The sequence below is a fragment of the Macrobrachium nipponense genome, chromosome 42, assembly GCF_015104395.2.
Source record: "Macrobrachium nipponense isolate FS-2020 chromosome 42, ASM1510439v2, whole genome shotgun sequence".
Classification (NCBI taxonomy): Eukaryota; Metazoa; Arthropoda; class Malacostraca; order Decapoda; family Palaemonidae; genus Macrobrachium; species Macrobrachium nipponense.
The window spans coordinates 22,213,604-22,233,160 of NC_061103.1; the positions used below are offsets into that span (position 1 = coordinate 22,213,604).

The window sequence follows — 19,557 nt, forward strand, 5'->3', positions numbered from 1 at the left end:
ACCAAGTTATGCATGACTTCTCTAATAATTTATTTTATTTCTAGTAAAATTATAATTACAGCATACACAATGTCATAACAGATAAGAACTAAAACCAGTAACAAACTCTGAGTATATTTGTTGTAAGATATTTATGAGATTTACTGAGATGGGGAGATGTAGTAATTTTTTGGGAGGTACACATGTGTTTTCTAATATTTCTTTACAAAATTACAATTATAGCCGACATACTATCATAAAAGATATGAATTAAAACCAACAGCAATCCATGAGTATATTCAAGAGCAAATAAATAATGAGAGAGGGCAACACATTCCCCAATCAGGTCTCAAGGCATACTGATCACCCTCTCTCCTGTGCTGAGCTGCTACAGTTACCACAAGTCATTTACTGACCATTGAAGTGGTATGAGTATCTTATGGGCTAAATTCATCCAAATTGTATGGTGTGTAATATATCAATAATCATAAAAGTTAGCCCTTCCATCACTCAAAAACTGCAATAGATCCATACACACTCATATGATGATGCCCATCCATTAAGAGTTAGTCAGTTTATAAAGCCTTTTATTGCAAAAACTTTTTTCCATGATACTTTTCTATTAAATGATCAAAACCTTAGTCCTCATCTCAATAACAAATACTGCATACACTATATCATCATTTGTTTTTTTTGCAGTAATTGCTTCTTATTTCACTTACAGTGGACTCCCCGTATTTATGGGGGTTGCATACCAGACCACCCAACGAATAGCTAGAATCCACAAATACTTACAACCCCTATAAAAACCCTTAAAACTGCCTTTGTTAGTTCAAACTCGAGAAAAACTCACTAAAAATGCTTATACCTGGTTTTTTTTAATAGTTTTATCACAAAGAGCGCATTTAATCATGAAAATTTATATGAAAATACAATATTTTTGGATATTGCTCATTGAAAAATACTGTGACTGCGAATACGTATATGAATTTCCCACTAGTAATGGGTAAATATGGTCCAAGAGAAATCCACGAATGTCACGACTACAAATAAGAGAGGTCCATTGCATATCTTCAAAACTGAGATCTAAATAATTTTATAAGAGAAATATCCATAAATTCCAGTTTTTTTTATTAATTTCATCATGATCATAAAATGCATTTTTTGTGATAAAATTATTAAAAAAAACAAGTATAAACATTTGTAGTGGGTTTTTCTTGAGTTTTAACTAACAAAATACGCAACCAGCTAGTGCTTAGAAAATGTCCTATTGTAAAGACCGAAGGTTTGTTCTGCATACGAACAAAGGCAGATTTAAGAATTTATATAGGGGTTTCAACTATTTACGGATGCTAGCTATTCGCAGGGGGGAGGGGGTCTGGTACGCATCCGCCATGAATACGGGGGAACACCATAATGAGAACTTACAAGGAATTGTGCTAAAATGCAGAGTTAACACCTTGACAGTTAGGTGAAACTACTTTACCAAGTGAAAGAAGAAAACAAAAGGTGAAGGCTATTTAATGTTTAAAGGGTTTATATAAAAAACTTTGTTGTAAAAAGACGTTTTTTTCTATAAGAGAAAAATTTCTACCAATATAAATATCAAACAGATGCACAGATACTCACTTTCCTTATCTCCTTCATTTGAGCATTGTACAAAAACTGGCCAAAAATAGTGCGACCTCACAGTGCCTCCATCTTCCACAATCACTCGCATGAGAGGCAATGCCAGTTCTGGCCTTCCCATTGAGAGAGCAAATTGCAGGCATCTCTCCATTGCGTACAAGTTCAACCCTTCTCTCTTCATTTTCTGACAGTACTGAACTATAGTAACAACTGAATACTGAAAAGTAAAAAGTACTGATTAAAGTTTCAGAAAAAAATACTAACTCGAGTCTTTAATGCTAAATACAGTGGGGCCTCGTTATCCACGGGGATAGGACCCAGAACCCCCCCGTGATAAGTAAATACCCGTGTTATCCTGATACCCCCCTCAAAAATTGCTTAAAACTGCCTACTTTAATAGTTAACCCACCCAAGACCACTATTCCAATGTTTATAACTGCCTACTTTAGTTCAAACACCAAATATGTTTTCAACTATCACCTAAAACTAAATTCAAGACAGTTTTAAAGTTATTGTACAAAATTAGCCTTCAAAAAATAAGGCACAGGATATAGGTACGGCAGCCGTATCCCGATCGTGGTAGATATTGGTACGGCAGTGAATTGCGCATGCGTCAATTTCAGACTTCCTGCCGTACAAATAGTATAGTGCGGTGAGTGTACGGCAGATTCTGTCATTGGTGCCGTATTGCGCTCTTGACTTGCTGTAGATACGGCAGTTAGCTATATCCGTTTACCAGTTTGCTAATAACATACGTATTATGTAAACCAGAGTTCGGCTTTTAGGCGGGACAGTCACGCTTTTTGAACATCTGTCCCCCTTTTTTTAGTTAGCAAAATGTCCCTCCCCCCCCTTTTTTGTTTTGCTTTTGTGAATTTTGTCCCGCTTTTTTTGTACTAGAAAAACAACACTATCCCAATTTTAATGGAATAGTGCTGAAATTTTGTTTAATTTTGCCATTTCACTACCTGGTAAATTCCATCGTCTTCTCAGACAGCTGCAATAACCCAATGAAGTGAATTAAAAGAATATGTAAAGTGTATAACGGCCCTTGCAACTGCCGATGTCGGGCAGAATAAAGGGCCGAGAAAGTCACCAAAGGTACGATGGTAGTGTATATTATATATAAATCCTCTTTGAATTCCTCTTCGGAATTCTTTTCAGGGCCGTTCGATCGATTCGTCGTGACCTACGTATATATCATGAATTACCAAATTTTTGAAAGTTTGAGTCTTCATAGATGTCTATGGCTTTTTTCAGCTCGTTTTAAAGCCTGTGAAAACATCTGTTTTTCGGCGAAAAACTAATTATTATTCCGCGTTTCATGATGTTCCGTCACCATTTTTCTTGCTGTTACTGATATGCCCAAAGACTGCGTATATACTTCAGTATATAGTCCTTTGGATATGAGTGAGACGGTAAACAAGGGTTCGCGCATGCGCAATTCACTGCGTACCAATATCTACCGCGATCGGGGTACGGCTGCCGTACAATATCCAGTTCGAAAAAATAAATGTAGTATATGTACTACTGTACATATGTAGCCTACTAGCCTAGGGATTACAGCTAGAAGCCTACATACGCATGGTGGGCCTCTTTTTTTTTTTTTTATAAGAAAGAGAGGATGAGTGGTAAGAGAACTATCAAAATATGTAAATCATATGGGTACTCACCAACAATCTATGTTGATAAAAGATGGCGACAATTTTGCAGTGCCAATCCAGTAATATAATAACGATAATGCTACCAACAGTATGCAGCGAAACATCTCTTCTTCGTCACAACACGTTAATACTAGTATATTCCACGTAAAAACCTTCATCTGACCTTTAGGTGTCTTTCCCATAAGAGTAAAAGAATCAGGGCTTTTGGATGCCACATAATTAACTCGTTTATATGGGTGCAATTTAAAAGAACGCGCCGCACACCACATTTCATAACAACAACAAACAAACGTTTGTAGGCCAGTGTTGCCAACTGGGAATGGCAATTTCTTGCTAGATTTTTGTTTCCATAAAAGGCTCAAAAAAATATCACTATCCGTATATACTCGAATAAACCGTGCAATCTCTCCATATCGTACAACCCCTAATTTTCAACCAATAAACAGTGGTTTTGTTTTTGTGCATGTATCTCATGTATCATGCAGTCATAAGGTGGTGGTTTAGCCTGCTAATGGCCGAGTCATTCAGATGTGTGTGATGCTAGTCAATTTACGGTTTTTCTTATTAATCTCGAGAATTGAATAGAAAATCTCAAGATTAAAAAAAAAAATCCCAAGATAATAAAATAATTGTAAAAATAACACGCCTTGGAGTTTTCCTTAATCATTCTCTCTCTTCTCTCTCTCTCTCTCTCTCTCTCTCTCTCTCTCTCTCTCTCTCTCTCTCTCTCTCTCTACTCTCTCTCTCCAGGAATAAATACGTACATACTGTAATTTGCAGTAAATGTGTAGACATTGTGTGCGTGTTTAAAAAATGTGCAGTACACACATTCCGATGTTTCGGTTTTTTGGAATTTTTCAGATTTCGGAAATGTGAGGTCAGATGCATAATCAAACAAACACCACTACTGCAGCAAAAACATTTTTTTCCCTTTATGTTTTTCATTAGTGTATTTATTAATTACAGTTTATTTAAATAAATATAATATAATACTGTTAAATGAATGTGAGATAATTAAGATCACCTATAATAAAATAGTGGGACAATTAATACCATATGTTCACTAATAGGTATTTATTTTCAAAACACCTTCCGTAAAACACAAAAAAATATATGTACATAACAATCAAAATATAATAATGTTTTGCAGTTCAACTTGTGAATTTTAACAATAAGTATGACTATATAATATACCATATCGATCTTGAAGTTGAAGAGTCGTAAAATTCTGAGGATGGTCCGGGAAAAGGATTGTACTTTGTGATTACGTATCGCTACAACACCATGTGGTATTTTCATACCACTATATTGATGACGCATCCACTACGACACACTGGTGTTTTTCATACCACTATACGTTAAAGTTAAAAACATGACATAGAATTGACTTTGCGACTTCGTTCACTTTGATATTTTTAACGATACAATAACTATCATTTGTACTACTAAAAACCATCTTCACATAAGTAATTTTTCGGAAGATATGTGTTGTTGCAAAAGCTAGCTATACATAAAAGGCTTTTATAATTTAAGTCATCTTAGATATACATATGTACCCAAACTCATTGTGGGGAAATTTACTACTGTTTCCTCGGATATTGAAATACTTTAGCATCATTCAAACACTTTAATAATATAATGCATATACTAGGCTATACATATTTACTCGTATACAAATACTACATACAGTTATATACACTACTTTTATATACAAAGTTAACAGTTATATACACATACTTTTATATACAAAGTTAATCATATGAGTAGTGATCAGACGACAGCTGTGCACTGGACTACGTACGTACTACTTGGAAGATAAAACGAACAAAATTTTGTTGTTGTTAGTCGCCGGGATAGATTAACATTTTTCCAGAGATTAAAAAGCTTAATTTTGTTTTGAAGGTATGTCAACCGCGATATTATATTATTGTTTTCACGAAGGAATAATTATATAAAGAAAATTATTGAGTAATTTTGCCGTCAGCAGTCAGAAAATCACGAACATGGTAACGTTCAAACCTAGTGCCATCCATGGCGTATGTTCTATAAATAGAACAGAAGCAGAGGGCAGTCATTGGATAACAGATCCTCCATGGCTACCAACCAACCAATCAGGTGTTAGTTATACTACTCTGCAATTTCTTAGAATGAACGTTTACAACACACGAAGCTAACGATGGATGTATGTGTTTTGCATACAGTACGTAGTTTTCAGTTTTTATTATTAGTGTAAGTATTTTACTGATTTCATGAAGAATAGAATGATTCCTTCTCATTACTTTGAATGCAAAATGGCTTGAAGATTCTTCCGCAAAAAAGAGAAAAAAAAAATTCCTTAGATGATGATACCTATTTACTAACGCGGTTGACATACCTTCAAAACAAAATTCAGCTCTTTAATCTCTGGAAAAATGTTAATCTATCCCGGCGACTAACAACAACAAAATTTTGTTTGTTTTATCTTCCAAGTAGTACGTACGTAGTCCAGTGCACAGCTGTCGTCTGATCACTACTCATATGATTAATTTGTATAAAAGTATGTGTATATAACTGTTAACTTTGTATATAAAAGTATGTGTATATAACTGTATGTAGTATTTGTATACGATGTATGTATAGCCTAGTATTTATGCATTATATTATTAAAGTGTTTGAATGATGCTAAAGTATTTCAATATCCGAGGAAACAGTAGTAAATTTCCCCACAATGAGTTGGGTACATATGTATATCTAAGATGACTTAAATTATAAAAGCCTTTATGTATAAGCTAGCTTTTGTAACAACACATATCTTACGAAAAATTACTTATGTGAAGATGGTTTTAGTAGTACAAATGATAGTTATTGTATCGTTAAAAATATTGTATGTATGATAATTCTAAACTATTATTCACTACCAAAATAACGATGATATTTTGTATTGAAAATTAATGTTACGTATATTCCAAACATTATTACTACGTAGCATGAATAGTACTATAAAAATTTCGAAAGTTAATCTTGCCTGTGAACGCTACCATAATTTGATTTTCATATACGTACGTACATTTTGTCAGCTGGCTGGCCTCGCATAGATAAAATTGATTTCACTGATATGGAAGTTACTCCACGAATATCCTTTTTATTATGAAGATATGACGATAATTATATAAGGTAAAAAATGCTTTTATGTATTTCGTTTACGCTTCGTCGCCAATAACAAACAGCAATACTTACAATATTCTATGACAAATAGCGTTTGTATGACTACATTGTTCAGAGAAGTTATATACGAATACTGCCAAAATAATAATGAAGTTCGAATTAATTTTAGCCTTAATGCTATTACTACTGTAATTACACTACACTACTATTAAAATTTCTAAAAGTTTATCAAAACAAAAAATGTCACTTTGAACGCAACCGTATACATAAACCATTTTTATTTTTTTTCGTACGTAAAGGTATATGCTTACATTTTGTGGCTGGCCACTCCGACGATAAGTTGAGTGCAATGATGTGGAATTATTCTTCGAATAGGCTATTTATTATGATATGACTATAATATATATGGTAAGAATGGTTTTATTACCTTTATTGTCAGTTAATATCATAATGTGAATGTTTGTGTACGTTGGTGGTTATTGCACTGCAACTACGCTTAGCCTACCAATGAACGTCGTACATAAACCTTGAATAGGCATTTATTTCGAAGATAGGACAATAATATATTAGGTGAGAATGGTTTTATTACCTTTATTGTCAGTTAATATCATTATATGAGTCTTTAAATGAATGTTGGTAGTTATCGGACCACGGCCGAGGGTTAGCCATACCGAAAAAACATCGCATACGCAACACAACAAACCCGTGATGCAGCGATTCATACCAGTGATGTAACATGAGAAACGGTCCAAGAAAAAACCCGTGATTAACTGGATCCGTGAATACTGATCCGTGAATAAGCGATGCCCCACTGTATAACCATTTCAGAAAAATCAAATTTTTCGTAGCGAGTGAACCCTGAGGGTTTTCGGTCGGGGGTTATTGTGTAGGATTCTAAGACTAATGTTTCTTGGGGGTTATTATCTTTATGATAAGTATTTACAGTTCCCTCATCACTCACCACCAGAGGCACTGTTTTTTGGCCTATTAATTTCCATCCATCTTAATAGCTATTCCTAATTATTACTTTACTTAAATACTAATATCAGTCTATGAAAGTGACTCTTGAGGTCTTATTATTACTCATAATCTGGAAACAAACCACTTTATCACCAAAGATAAATTTAGTTACTTTTTAAATAACTGAACACTACATACATATTTTATTTGCCAGATAATGGCACTGTATGAGTCACATATGTAAAATACAATCTTCAATTAAAACTTTATGTCCTTTGATAAATATCGTAAAATTTCCCTAAATTTCTTTTCATCCCCTGAAACATTTTACACAACTATGCCAGCCACACTGTACTAATCTTCAAAGAGAAAATGGCTAACACCATTCTAATTAAAGTACCATTTCATTTAAAAGTTTCTCACCTTCCCACCTGGATCAAATTTCTAAAAAATAAAAAAAAACAAAAACTTGTACAAAGCATGACAACAGTTGAGTAACCAAATGCAAAGGGGCCGTATGGGGCTATCGAGACTGAGGGGAGCTGGGAGGAAAATTTAGGAGGGAGACAGCAACAAGCAGATACTTACCAAGCCAGACCTAATGAGTTGTCTTAAAAAGAAAGTTCCGACAGGCGCAATTTCCCCTTCATGATTTTGAGGTACTGGCATGGTTTCGAACATCTGGTAAGCAACTTCATCGCAGCCTGCATTAATCAGGCGATAAATCAGGTTCATTGCATCTTGTTGGTATCCAAAGACCTTTTCCAGTTTTTCAATGAACTGCAAAATAAAAAATATATATATATACAAAATATGTCAACTAAACATAAAGTATTAAAACTGAGAAGCTTTACAGGTACATTACATGCTAGTGACAGTCTACCATATTTACATTAAACTTGTCTGGAGAGAGAGAGAGAGAGAGACGAGAGAGAGAAAGAGAGATTTAAGGAGAGAGAGAGAGAGAGAGAGAGGAAAGCTAGCTTAGCAATGGGAGATAATTCAGTTTTGTTTATATTTACAGTTTCCCCTTATCTATTACTGCATCAGATTAATAGGCACACTGAGTTTACAAACACTGGCATGCATCATTAATGTAAGTAGCCTGAAAAAATAACATAAGACTCTCAAAACCAATCACAACTGATCAGATTGCATTTTAGAGCAGCAATGCTGTAGCGAATAAATATATAAACTCTCCTACTACTATATAAGTACATGAAGTAAAACTGTCATTGCAACTGAACAGCTTTATAGGCTACCTGCCTAAATTAGTTCTACACTGTGCACTGGGGCCCTGCTAGATTGCGGTTCAGCAATCATGGATTCAGTACTTCGTGTTTTTTCTGTGAAACGTATCTCCCAATATATCGCGGGGAAATACAGTAATAAACGGATTTTTTTATACAGCAATACTTACCAATTGCGTATCTTTGTTCTTTGATTTTTGTGACTAAAATAGTTTTTTTTTATAAAACTTCCTTTTTTATTAAATTTCAAATATTAATATAATGTAAACTCAGTCAAATATCAATCAAATGTTAAAGAAAAATCCCTCAATACTCTCTCTCTCAGATAAGAGGGAATTTTTTTTTATAAATAAATGATTTACTAATTTTGCAAATATTAATGTACATACAACATAATATCAAAATATAGTCAATTACGAAGATTTTCGTTCAATATAATTGTTTACCCTGATCTTTTTCAGTCTCATCTTAGGGGGAGGGATGAGAGCATAACTTGTCAATCATCTTGCCATATGGTTAGCACCAGGCAAAGCTATCTTTTCTCTCTCTCTCTCACTGATATAAAGAAAGAATTTTTATGCATATGTAATATGTATGTATATTTGTTTTGTAAGATAATAAGTGATTTAGAAATTTTCAAATATTGATATTAATGTGAACACAGCAAAATATCAATATGAGAGATGGATGAATGTGGTTGATAGAAATATGTGTATACTGTAATACTGACATTTTAATCGTTTAACTGATGTTAGAACTCAGTTCAGCTTGCTAACTGCCGCCGGCCGCCTTCCTCCCCCTCCCCGTGTGTGTGTGTGTGTGTGTGTGTAGCAAATTACACAGCAGAGTATAAATGAAGGGTATGATTACCTCAATGCTGATTGGCTTGTAGCACAACAAGCTATTGGCTGGAAGGATTACAAGAGCCAATCACAGAACAGGATATTAGCTTTGCTAGTTGCTGATTGGCTTGTAGCTTCGATGCTTTGTAAGGAAGTTTCACATTTTTTTTTATTACTGACCTTAGTTTAATGTTCACTGATAATGTATATTTTTATAACCCAGTTTTGTGAATTAATCTTTGTTTACTTTTGTGTAATTACTGTCACTTGTATATTAAATATTTTAATGTTCATGTGTACTTTTGTTTATCTCCCTCTCTCTCTCTATTCAGGGGTAATCTCTATTCAGGGTAACTTGCTTAGTTTTCACACATGGCTCTGGGCTATATATTAACAATAGTGTTTTAGGATAATAGAGTAAAGTTTATATTGTTTGAAACTATTGAAATAAGATTTTTTAAAATTTACATTAGTATTTATCTTTGACAGAAATTGTAACTGATCTATGATTGTAACTAAAAAAATTTGATGTGATATCCTGTTGAGCCAAAGAATGAAAAAGTCCCTACAGTTATTAAACTTATTTACTAAGTCAAAGAAGGCATGAAAAATCCAAAGATTTTCATACAAATCTTGAGATAAATGGGAGAGGTCACTGTAGGGGTCACTAGAGGTCACTGCAAAATTTTCAAGTCCATCGGACAAAGGGAACAGGTCAGGAATGAGTTACATAATTTGACCCAAAACAGATGGACAGATGCAGTCAAGGTAGACAAAAGTATGTGAAATAATTTTATCAAAAAGCTGAGAGAATACTTTTAATTTACTTTCAAGTTCTGAAAACACCTTTTAATACTTACTACAGATACATGCTGACTGTGACCCTTGGAAGCCAAAGCATAAATAAACTTCCATGTATTCCACGATTCTGCAACGAAATATCTGATGATTCACATTCCTTTACGACTTTTTCTAGGCTTTCCATATCACCCTTTTCAGCATAGCCAACCATTAAATTCATATAAGTTTCTGCACTTGGAGTCAGTCCAGAAGTTTTCATCACACCCAGGACACCATGGGCACTTTCCATGTCACTGAAACAAAAATATACAACTTATGTATTTCAGCCAAATACCTAAAATCTTGAGAATACAGCAAATCTACATTTCTAACACTGCATTAACTCTCTTCACACACTTCTCTAGCTTTAAGCAATGCAGGTATCATGAATTAAAAAAGCAACCTTTGATCACTTATGACTTGCTGGTGAGTCAATGAAAACCTAACCTGAGAAATAACAGAATGTCATATTTTGGATCCTTTAATATGTCTATAAACAGTTTTGGGGGGATTTGCAACTCCTATTGTGCCTTATATCCTTTTCATTCTTTTATTTCCTTAAACAAGCCACAATAAAGCACAAGTACTGTATTCTGATTGAAAATGACACCAAAATAATTACCACAGTATAAACAGTAATTTTACATGATGAAAAAAGTAAGATTTTGCTAATCACAGCTTTATTCTTAGAACAAACAAGACTTTGACTTTAGGATTACTGTTAATGGTTGAAAATACTTTTGTCTTTTCCTTTTTATCTATACTATGTTTCTCCATAAAGTATGTACTAACCAATTATTGGAACCTGATTAAACTCAACACAAGGAATTTGAAATAAATCTTTCTTTCAAAGCCATACTACTAAAACATATAACTCTTGAAACTTACTTGGATCGTGCATGACCAATGATCAGGGAGTTAAACACATATTCATTGACAGGTAATTCCTTTTCTTTCATAAACTCCAAAATTTTACTAGCACCTTCTATGTCACCTAGCTGGAAAGATAAAATAAATTGGTTAGGTTGTCACATGCAATTCAAGCTTCAGTTACTTATAATGAGAGAGAGAGAGAGAGAGAGAGAGAGGAGACGAGAGAGAGAGAGTAGGGACGAGAGAGAGAGAAGAGAGAGAGAGAGAGAGAGAGAGGAGTCCTTCTCAAGAAGTTAGGACATGAAAATGACAAGGGATTCCACACGACACACGTACCACAAACAAAGTTTAGAATATAAGCAATGGCAGGTGTATAACAAGGTTTTGCGATAAAAGATGGCATACTGTTTATCACAGTAACATAGGAAGTTACAAAGGAGTGCAGAAAGGGAAAACACTATGACTCCATATAATATATATATATATATAGGCATAGGGATGTTGTGCTATAGACAAAGAAAAAGGTGAACTCAGTGGTACATGAAAAATGATGGCTGAACTAGAATTATGATTATAGTACAAAAGGGCCCAACACTGGGTCCTATGAGGTCATTCAGCACTGAAAGGGTTTAAAAGGTACCAGCAACTGTAAGAAGAGGATGGAAAGTATGATGGAAGAAAGACAATATGAATAGAGGTACAGTAAAAATATGTAAGAAAGGGGTTGCCTCTAGTGGCCTAGATGGACGATACAAAGAACCTGCCTACAGTGCCACTGCAGGAGGTGCACTGATGGCACTTCCCGTTTAGGGGAAAAAGGGCAGAAAAAAACAATTTAGAACAAAAAATAGTACATATGGAAGGAATAGCAGCGCGGCAAAAGAAAAGCTAATAGGAAGCAGGCAAGCAAGAAGAAAGGGCATAGATGAAGATCAAGACCAGATGGGAATTCAGGAAGAACGAGCAAAAGACTGGAGAGATGGGAACATAAGTCACATCTCTCTCCTTAATGGGAAAATCTTATATAATTATGTTAATGAACTTTTAAAAATAAAAACACTTACTATACTATGAAGAACAACTAAATAACTTAAAATTATTATTTAGGCATATACACTCTCTTAACTGAGTGAAAGGCAACACTGGTATATTAAAGAAAAGGCTGCCAAGTTTTTAAAAAGTTTTACTTATTATAAAATCCTGAATTAACTATATACTGCGTAACTTTGCAGCGTTTACCTTTACAACTGAAAGTTTAAAATTTACTAAAAACCTAAAACAAATTATGCACTTAAAAATTTCTTATTGCCAATGATGAAAAAATAGTCTTGGCAAATAACTGTTTACACACAACTAATCAAAATTAAAAACTTTTCCCAATTCTTAATATTTGTACTTTATTAGTAATGACCAAACTAAAGCATGAAATCTAAGTACTTACTTGACAGTATCGCAATATCAGTCGTTGGTATGTAACTCTATTTGGTTCAATGCCAGCCTTTTCAAGGGCGGATAAAAATTCGATGGGTGAAAATTCATGTCCATTTTCAATGTAGACTCTTAGTAATGTATTGTAATGACTAATATCAAGGGGTACATCTGAAACACCAAAAAAAATTAATTCTTAAATACAATCCTATTTTTCCCTAGCAGTACAGAGATCACAGACTTTTATATAAGAATATGCCTCTACACAACTTACAAATTGTTCTAGGTGCATGGTAACAAGGTAGTTGATAGTAAGTGGGTGAGTGGGGTTTTGCCATCAAAAAGCACTTTTCTTGTGTATCTGAGACTGACCTGGTTGAGGTGACATTATGATAAAAGGCTCTTGTTTGTATACCTAAGAGAAATACAAATTGCTTCCAATTTTGTGAGTTGCTCCTTTCCTGTGAGAATATGAACCATCAACTTTACATAAAAAGATTCACTCCGATGTGCGAGATAGTCTCTAAACTGACTGGTAAGTTACTTTCCACTGAAAATGTCATGTTTCCAGTTGGCCAGTGAGCAGGACTCCTGTAACTTCCTATCTGATCTGGCATCAGGATGACAGATTGATAGGGCCCTAAGCTTGAGTGAGAAATATCTGGACTCTCACTCTATTAAGAGGAATAACAGAAGTCAAATGGCTGCTAAAATCTGATCAATAAAAGTTTATGGTTTGAAGTTAAAACTCTAACCCACCCACACCTCACTTGCTAAAAGGGAGAGCAGTGTTGCATCTTATACATTGAAGCTGCCACCCACACCTCACTTGCTAAAAGGGAGAGCAGTGTTACATCTTATACACTGAAGCTGAAGACTTGGATGATTGATCATGTAGCTTACCTACATTTGCGCACATTCCAGCACAATTCTGGTCAAAGCTGCTGCCTCATAGAGAAAGGGAAGGAAGCAAGAAACCAACCACTCAGCCATTCAACTCTAGCATGCTATTCTCCTAATACCTTAGACAAGATATTATTCTGTCCAAGAGGAGCCTGGGAGACTACACAGCTTCCACAGGTCCAAATGAGAAGATATCCAGAGAAACTGATGGCTCGGGTCCCCAGGCACCTTGCAGGGATAGCAGCGTTGTCTGCAGTTCCAAAACTGCATATACATCTCACTCTAGCTCAGGTCCCTATCTGTCTGGTATCCCTAAACCCCATTATAAAAGTTACAAGTCACTGCTCCTCTGCTCAAGTGATCAGAAGTATAGCATTTCCAAATGGAGATTCAACTTACCAGTCAGACAAGACTATCCTTCCACCTCAGGATGAGCCTCCTACAAAAAAATGGTGAGTAGTTTGTTATCTCCATACGCACAAATCATCAAATTTTTAGAATACTAACTTGTATTTTTCCAGTGAATACAAACCACAGCATTTTATTATAAGCCTGCTTCAACCATCCTGCACAACCCCTGATGCTGAAGGTGCTTAATATCAGGAAGTGAGTGGGTTCCAGTCCGGGGCCCCTGCCCCCCCAACCATTCACCCATCTACTCTACTACCTTACCACGTTTAAATAACAATTTCCAGCTTTACTGTAGAGTAATCCTACAGGAAAGGCTCTGGTCCGCATTTCCATGGAAATTACAAATAAGTGATACTATATCAATATCTGTTACTGATATGTGACATCAATATGCAATGAATTTGCAATGATAATCACCTGGCACACAGACTTTGGCAATATCAAGCTATCTATTTAGGTTTTCTTTAATTTCTAACTGACGTCCATTTTTTGTATCCTTTTGTAAAATGGCTCAGCAATGTGCCAAGTAAAAGCTACTGGACTTCAATATCTCCAAAACAGAAAAGTACATGACTTATTTATTAAAGTTATTGATTCAATATCTCCAAAACAGAGAAGTACTTGACTTAATCATCTTAAAAGACAACTTCCAAAGTAAAAGTGATCTTAAAAACAAAAACAAGCCATCTAAATGGCTTAAAGTTATAAACTGTGTAATGTAATGATACTTACTGAATTTTAAGAGAGTATCCCAGACTTCTTGGACAAGTTTGTTCCGAACTTCTGGAAGCTCTTCGGTTAATAAACTACCTAAACAGCGCAGCACCAACAATGACTGGGTACCTGATGCGAATTCTGCAAATGAAAGGGATATAACACTTGATTAAAAAATGAAAGGAAAAAGTACAATATTTCTATCTTACTCCAACCTGTAAAGTAAAATCACATTAACACATATTTAAACACATACCACATGGATGACTTTCATGCTTTTTACGAAAAAACACTAAGTCAACCACATGAGCTTTCCCAACTAAATCTACAGCACCACTAATGGATGCATCATTATGAAACTTACAGCACTAATTTAATTTTCAAGAACCAGATACATATAAATACTATACTAAAAACTTACTTGTGTACTTCAGCTCTCCAATGACATCCTCAACCTCTTTCCTGGAGATTCGTCCTGTTCGTCGTATCTCGGAGTCAATTCGGTACAAGACCCTATCAAGCTTCTGTCCAGCCTGAGGAGCAAACTCTACAGCTTTTTGTGCGGATCTGGAAGTGAAATAAATTTTAAAATTTGGCTAATAACAAGTCTTGTTTACAGCCCCACTACTATATAGTTAACTGAACATCACAGGCGATTACTTAACCTTATTTTCCGAGGACATAATCATGGAAAAAAACAAGAATGTAATGCATCCTTGCATCATGGCCACATACCTTACCAGCAGTTTCCCTTTCTACTACATTAGAAACAACTACCACAAGCTGCTGAACTGTTATTGACAAATTGCACATATGAAATGACAAATTTTAAAATCAATTTGTATTTTTCATAAATAACAAGCCTTTGCTCTTAACGTTAAGATAATCTTCTAGCGCCAGCTGGAGATCTGGTAAAATTAATACATAGTTCATTACACCCAGTGCCGTAATTTATTAGGGTATCGTGAATCACTAATCGTAAAGAATAACGACACTTGTCCTTGTACCAAGAGACAAAAACTCCATTATGCAGAAAGGGATACGAATGCATAAAAAGCTCCACCTACCCTCTCCCCCCCCATCCACTGCCACCCCTTTCCTTCTTCCTTCCTTCGCCTTCCTTTCTCTCTCTCTCTCTCTCTCTCTGTTGCCATTCGGTATGTGTTCACCCTCCAAACTGGGTATAAGACTTACACAAAACGTTGAAATTGGTGAAATTAGGCTATGTATTGGAAGTATATATACATAAATATTGAAGCAATTTTATCATTATTGCATTACTATGACAACTAGAATACATGGAAACAGTTTGATAAATAATAAATCGGCGTATGTGAAGCCTCCACTAATGTGGCAACGATGATTTTGCCATTCTTAGCATGTCAAAAATTAAGGTTACATTTATTTCTGGCATACAGTTATTAAAGAAATTCAAAAAATACTAATATAAGACTTAAATCAATGAAAAGTGCTAGCAAAACAAAAAAGGCAGCAAAAAAAAAAAAATATGTACTAATCCACTTATCCGTAGTCGTTCCTCTATGGTTTTCGGCAGCCAGATATACAAAAAAACATTTTAAATAACAAAGTAAAGTTGAACTAAATAACGAGTAAAGTAAACAATTTAGGGAATAAAACTTTGCAGTTTCGTCGTCTGCTGTTCGTAACTGTGTCTGTGGCGCGCACACTTAGGAACCAGGAACAGCAACTTGTTTAAAGTGCAATGTGGAGTGAATTGAGACCAAAATGTGTATAATAACAATCATATAAGCACTGTGGAGTTTCAGTTGTGATGGCAGTAAGGATAAAAACCACCGATTACAAGGTAAAAATGAATTCAGTTCAAAACCATGACCCCGGGAATAAAAAGTTTCATACTTTCAATAATATAGGCAACAAAATATTGTTTTATTGTGCTGATTACAACTGCAATCTTGAGTAAGATCAATAAACGTTACATAGGGGGAAACACCAGCGACTACCAACCCTTATCACGGTGGACAGGTCTTATTCACTCGATATTTAAATGGTGAAACAAGAGTACAATTACAACTTAAGCATACCATTCAAAAGATTGAAGTTTCATCAACATAATTGTGACATATGAAAGCCCCATACGAACTAAAATAAGCATGTGACGCTCTTCGTAAAATATGTTTTCAAGGCAGTTTTGAAATCCAATATGGCGGCTACCGTGTGGATGTACAGGTTCTGATCAGTGACGACGACCATTTTTCCCAGCCTTCCCAGCACTCATTTGAACAATGTTAGAGTATATATTTAACGTTTATTGATCTTACTCAAGATTGCAGTTGTAATCAGCACAATAAAACAACATTTTGTTGCCTATATTACTGAAAGTATGAAACTTTTTATTCCCGGGGTCATGGTTTGAACTGAATTCCTTTTTATCCTTGTAATCGGTGGTTTTTATCCTTACTGCCATCACAACTGAAACTGCACAGTGCTTATTTGATTGTTATTATACACATTTTGGTCTTAATTCACTCCACATTGCACTTTAAACAAGTTGCTGTTCCTGGTTCCTAAGCGCGCGCCACAAACACAGTTACGAACAGCAGATGACGACGCTGCAAAGTTTTATTCCCTAAATTGTTTACTTTACTCGTTATTTAGTTCAACTTTACTTTGTTATTTAAAAATTTTAATTTAATTCATGTATATTATCCCTTTTTTGCAACCCAATTACCCCGAAAAATTACAGATATTCTAAAGTAGATACAATCCAATGTATTCAAACCTTGACGTACATCTGGCTGCCGAAAACCATAGAGGAACGATACTTAACGGATAAGTGGATTTGAATATATTTTTTTTTTTGTTTTTGCTTTTTTGCTGCTAGCACTTTTTCATTGATTTAAGTCTATATTAGTATTTTGAATTCTTTAATCTGTATGCCATAAATAAATGTAACCTTTAATGTTTGCATGCTAAAGATTGGCAAATTCATCGTTGCCACATTAGTGGAGGCTTCACACATACGCCAACTTCATTATTATAAAAGTTGTTTCTATGAATTCTAGTTGTCATAGTAATGCAATAATGATAAAATTGCTTTATATTTATGTATACATATATACTTCCAATACATAGCCTAATTTCACCAATTTCAACGTTTTGTGTGTAGTCTTATACCCACAGTTTAGAGGGTCAACACATACCGAATGGCAACAGAGAGAGAGAGAGAGAGAGAGAAGAGAGAGAGAGAGAGAGAGAGAGAGAGGAGATAGGAAAGGAAGGAAGGAAAGGGGTGGTCGGTGGAGGGGGGGTAGGGTAGGTGGAGCTTTTTAAGCGTTCATATCCCTTTCTGCATAATGGAGTTTTTGTCTCTTGGTACAAGGACAAGTGTCGTTTTATTCTTTACGATTAGTGATTCACGATACCCTTATAAATTACGGCACTAGGTGTAATGCACTATAGTAAATCTCGTTCTGATACGAGTATTCGTTACAGAAATAGGTATTGCCCAAAAACGTGCTTGCACTGTCTCTGAAACCCATAGTAGGTATGCTGCTTAGTTGTCAATCAAGTTTTTTTGTAATTATTTTTTTACAAGCTAGCTATTGAATAAATATGATATTGTTAAGATACAATAAAGTTTGTTCATACTTACCTGGCAGATATATATATAGCTGTATTCTCTGAAGTCCGACAGAATTTCTAAAACTTACGACACACGTAGTGGGAGTTAGGGTGGTTAGTACCCATTCCCACCGCCGCTGGGAGGCGGTATCAGGAACCATTCCCATTTTCTATCAGATTTCTATCTCCAACTGTCTCCTGAGGGGAGGTGGGTGGGTACTAAAAATATATATATCTGCCAGGTAAGTATGAACAAACTTTATTGTATCTTAACAATATCATTTTGTTCATGAAACTTACCTGTCAGATATATATATAGCTGAATCCCACTTTGGCGGTGGAGAGACAGAAAAAGGAATTTTAGGAAACATATAAATGTATATGATTGACATCTTGGTCCTTACCTGTTAGCATAGCTGACTTCGTGATTACTGTCACCCAAGCCTGCTTCTGCTTCACTAGAGTTTACCAACAAGGTAGTGACCTGTGTAGTTGGTGCGCTCTAGTGATCTGTCAACCTGGGGACGGACCACAATGTGACTAGACCATGACCATACTTCTGAGGGCAACGAGGCAAAAACCACCACCTAATTTAGCCTAACAACAAACTTCCCGCATTATACCAAAGGCTAAGGGAAGGGACGACTGTTACTCGGCAGCCGACCCTACAACCATAAACATACCCAAATAGTTAAAAACTCACCTACCCCATTTTCTATGGGGAAAGGATGAGGGTGCTACCTCCTGCCCCCAAAAATTAGTGTCTGCGGCGACGTTATGGTCCGAGAGAGTAACAGTTTTCATAGGTCGTTCTCACTCCCGTAGGTAGTGCGAGGCGAAACACTGAGTACTCCCTCCAAAAAGTAGCCTTAAAAATGTCTTTAAGAGCCATGTTTTTCTGAAAGGCTATGAGGTCGAAATAGCCCTTACTTCGTGCGCATTAATTTTTAGTATCTTAAAGTCGCTGTCTTTGCAAGAAGCATGCGCCTCTTTAATGGATGTTTGTTTTTCTTAAAAAGAATGCCAGTGCATTCTTGGGACAGGGCATGTTTGGTCTCTTGACCGAACACCATAAGTTCTCCGCAGAACCTCTGCAATCCTTCGTTCTACGAATATACTCTCTAAGAGCCCTAACAGGACACAGGACTCTTTCTGGCTCTTGACCAATGATCTCTGCCATACCTTGATCTCAAATGTTCTAGGCCACGGATTGGAAGGTTTTCGTTTTTTTTGGCCAGAAACGACATACCCAAAGAGCAGACTGCATTATGCCCTTTGAAACCGACGTGTTTGCTGATAGCCTGTATTCGCTAACTC

General features: G+C 35.5%; 1 protein-coding gene across 1 annotated transcript; it reads right to left on the minus strand.

Annotated features, from left to right (window-relative positions):
• Positions 1–1,552: 1,552 nt before the first annotated feature.
• On the minus strand, positions 1,553–18,952 carry LOC135213298 (leucine-rich PPR motif-containing protein, mitochondrial-like). Its single transcript, XM_064247279.1, has 9 exons — positions 18,948–18,952; positions 15,059–15,204; positions 14,656–14,778; positions 12,623–12,780; positions 11,197–11,306; positions 10,346–10,562; positions 7,965–8,156; positions 7,800–7,820; positions 1,553–1,825 (listed from the first exon to the last, which is right to left on the minus strand). The coding sequence occupies exons 1-9, from the start codon at positions 18,950–18,952 to the stop codon at positions 1,553–1,555; spliced, it is 1,245 nt and encodes a 414-aa protein (XP_064103349.1).
• Between the last annotated feature and the right edge of the window lie 605 nt (positions 18,953–19,557).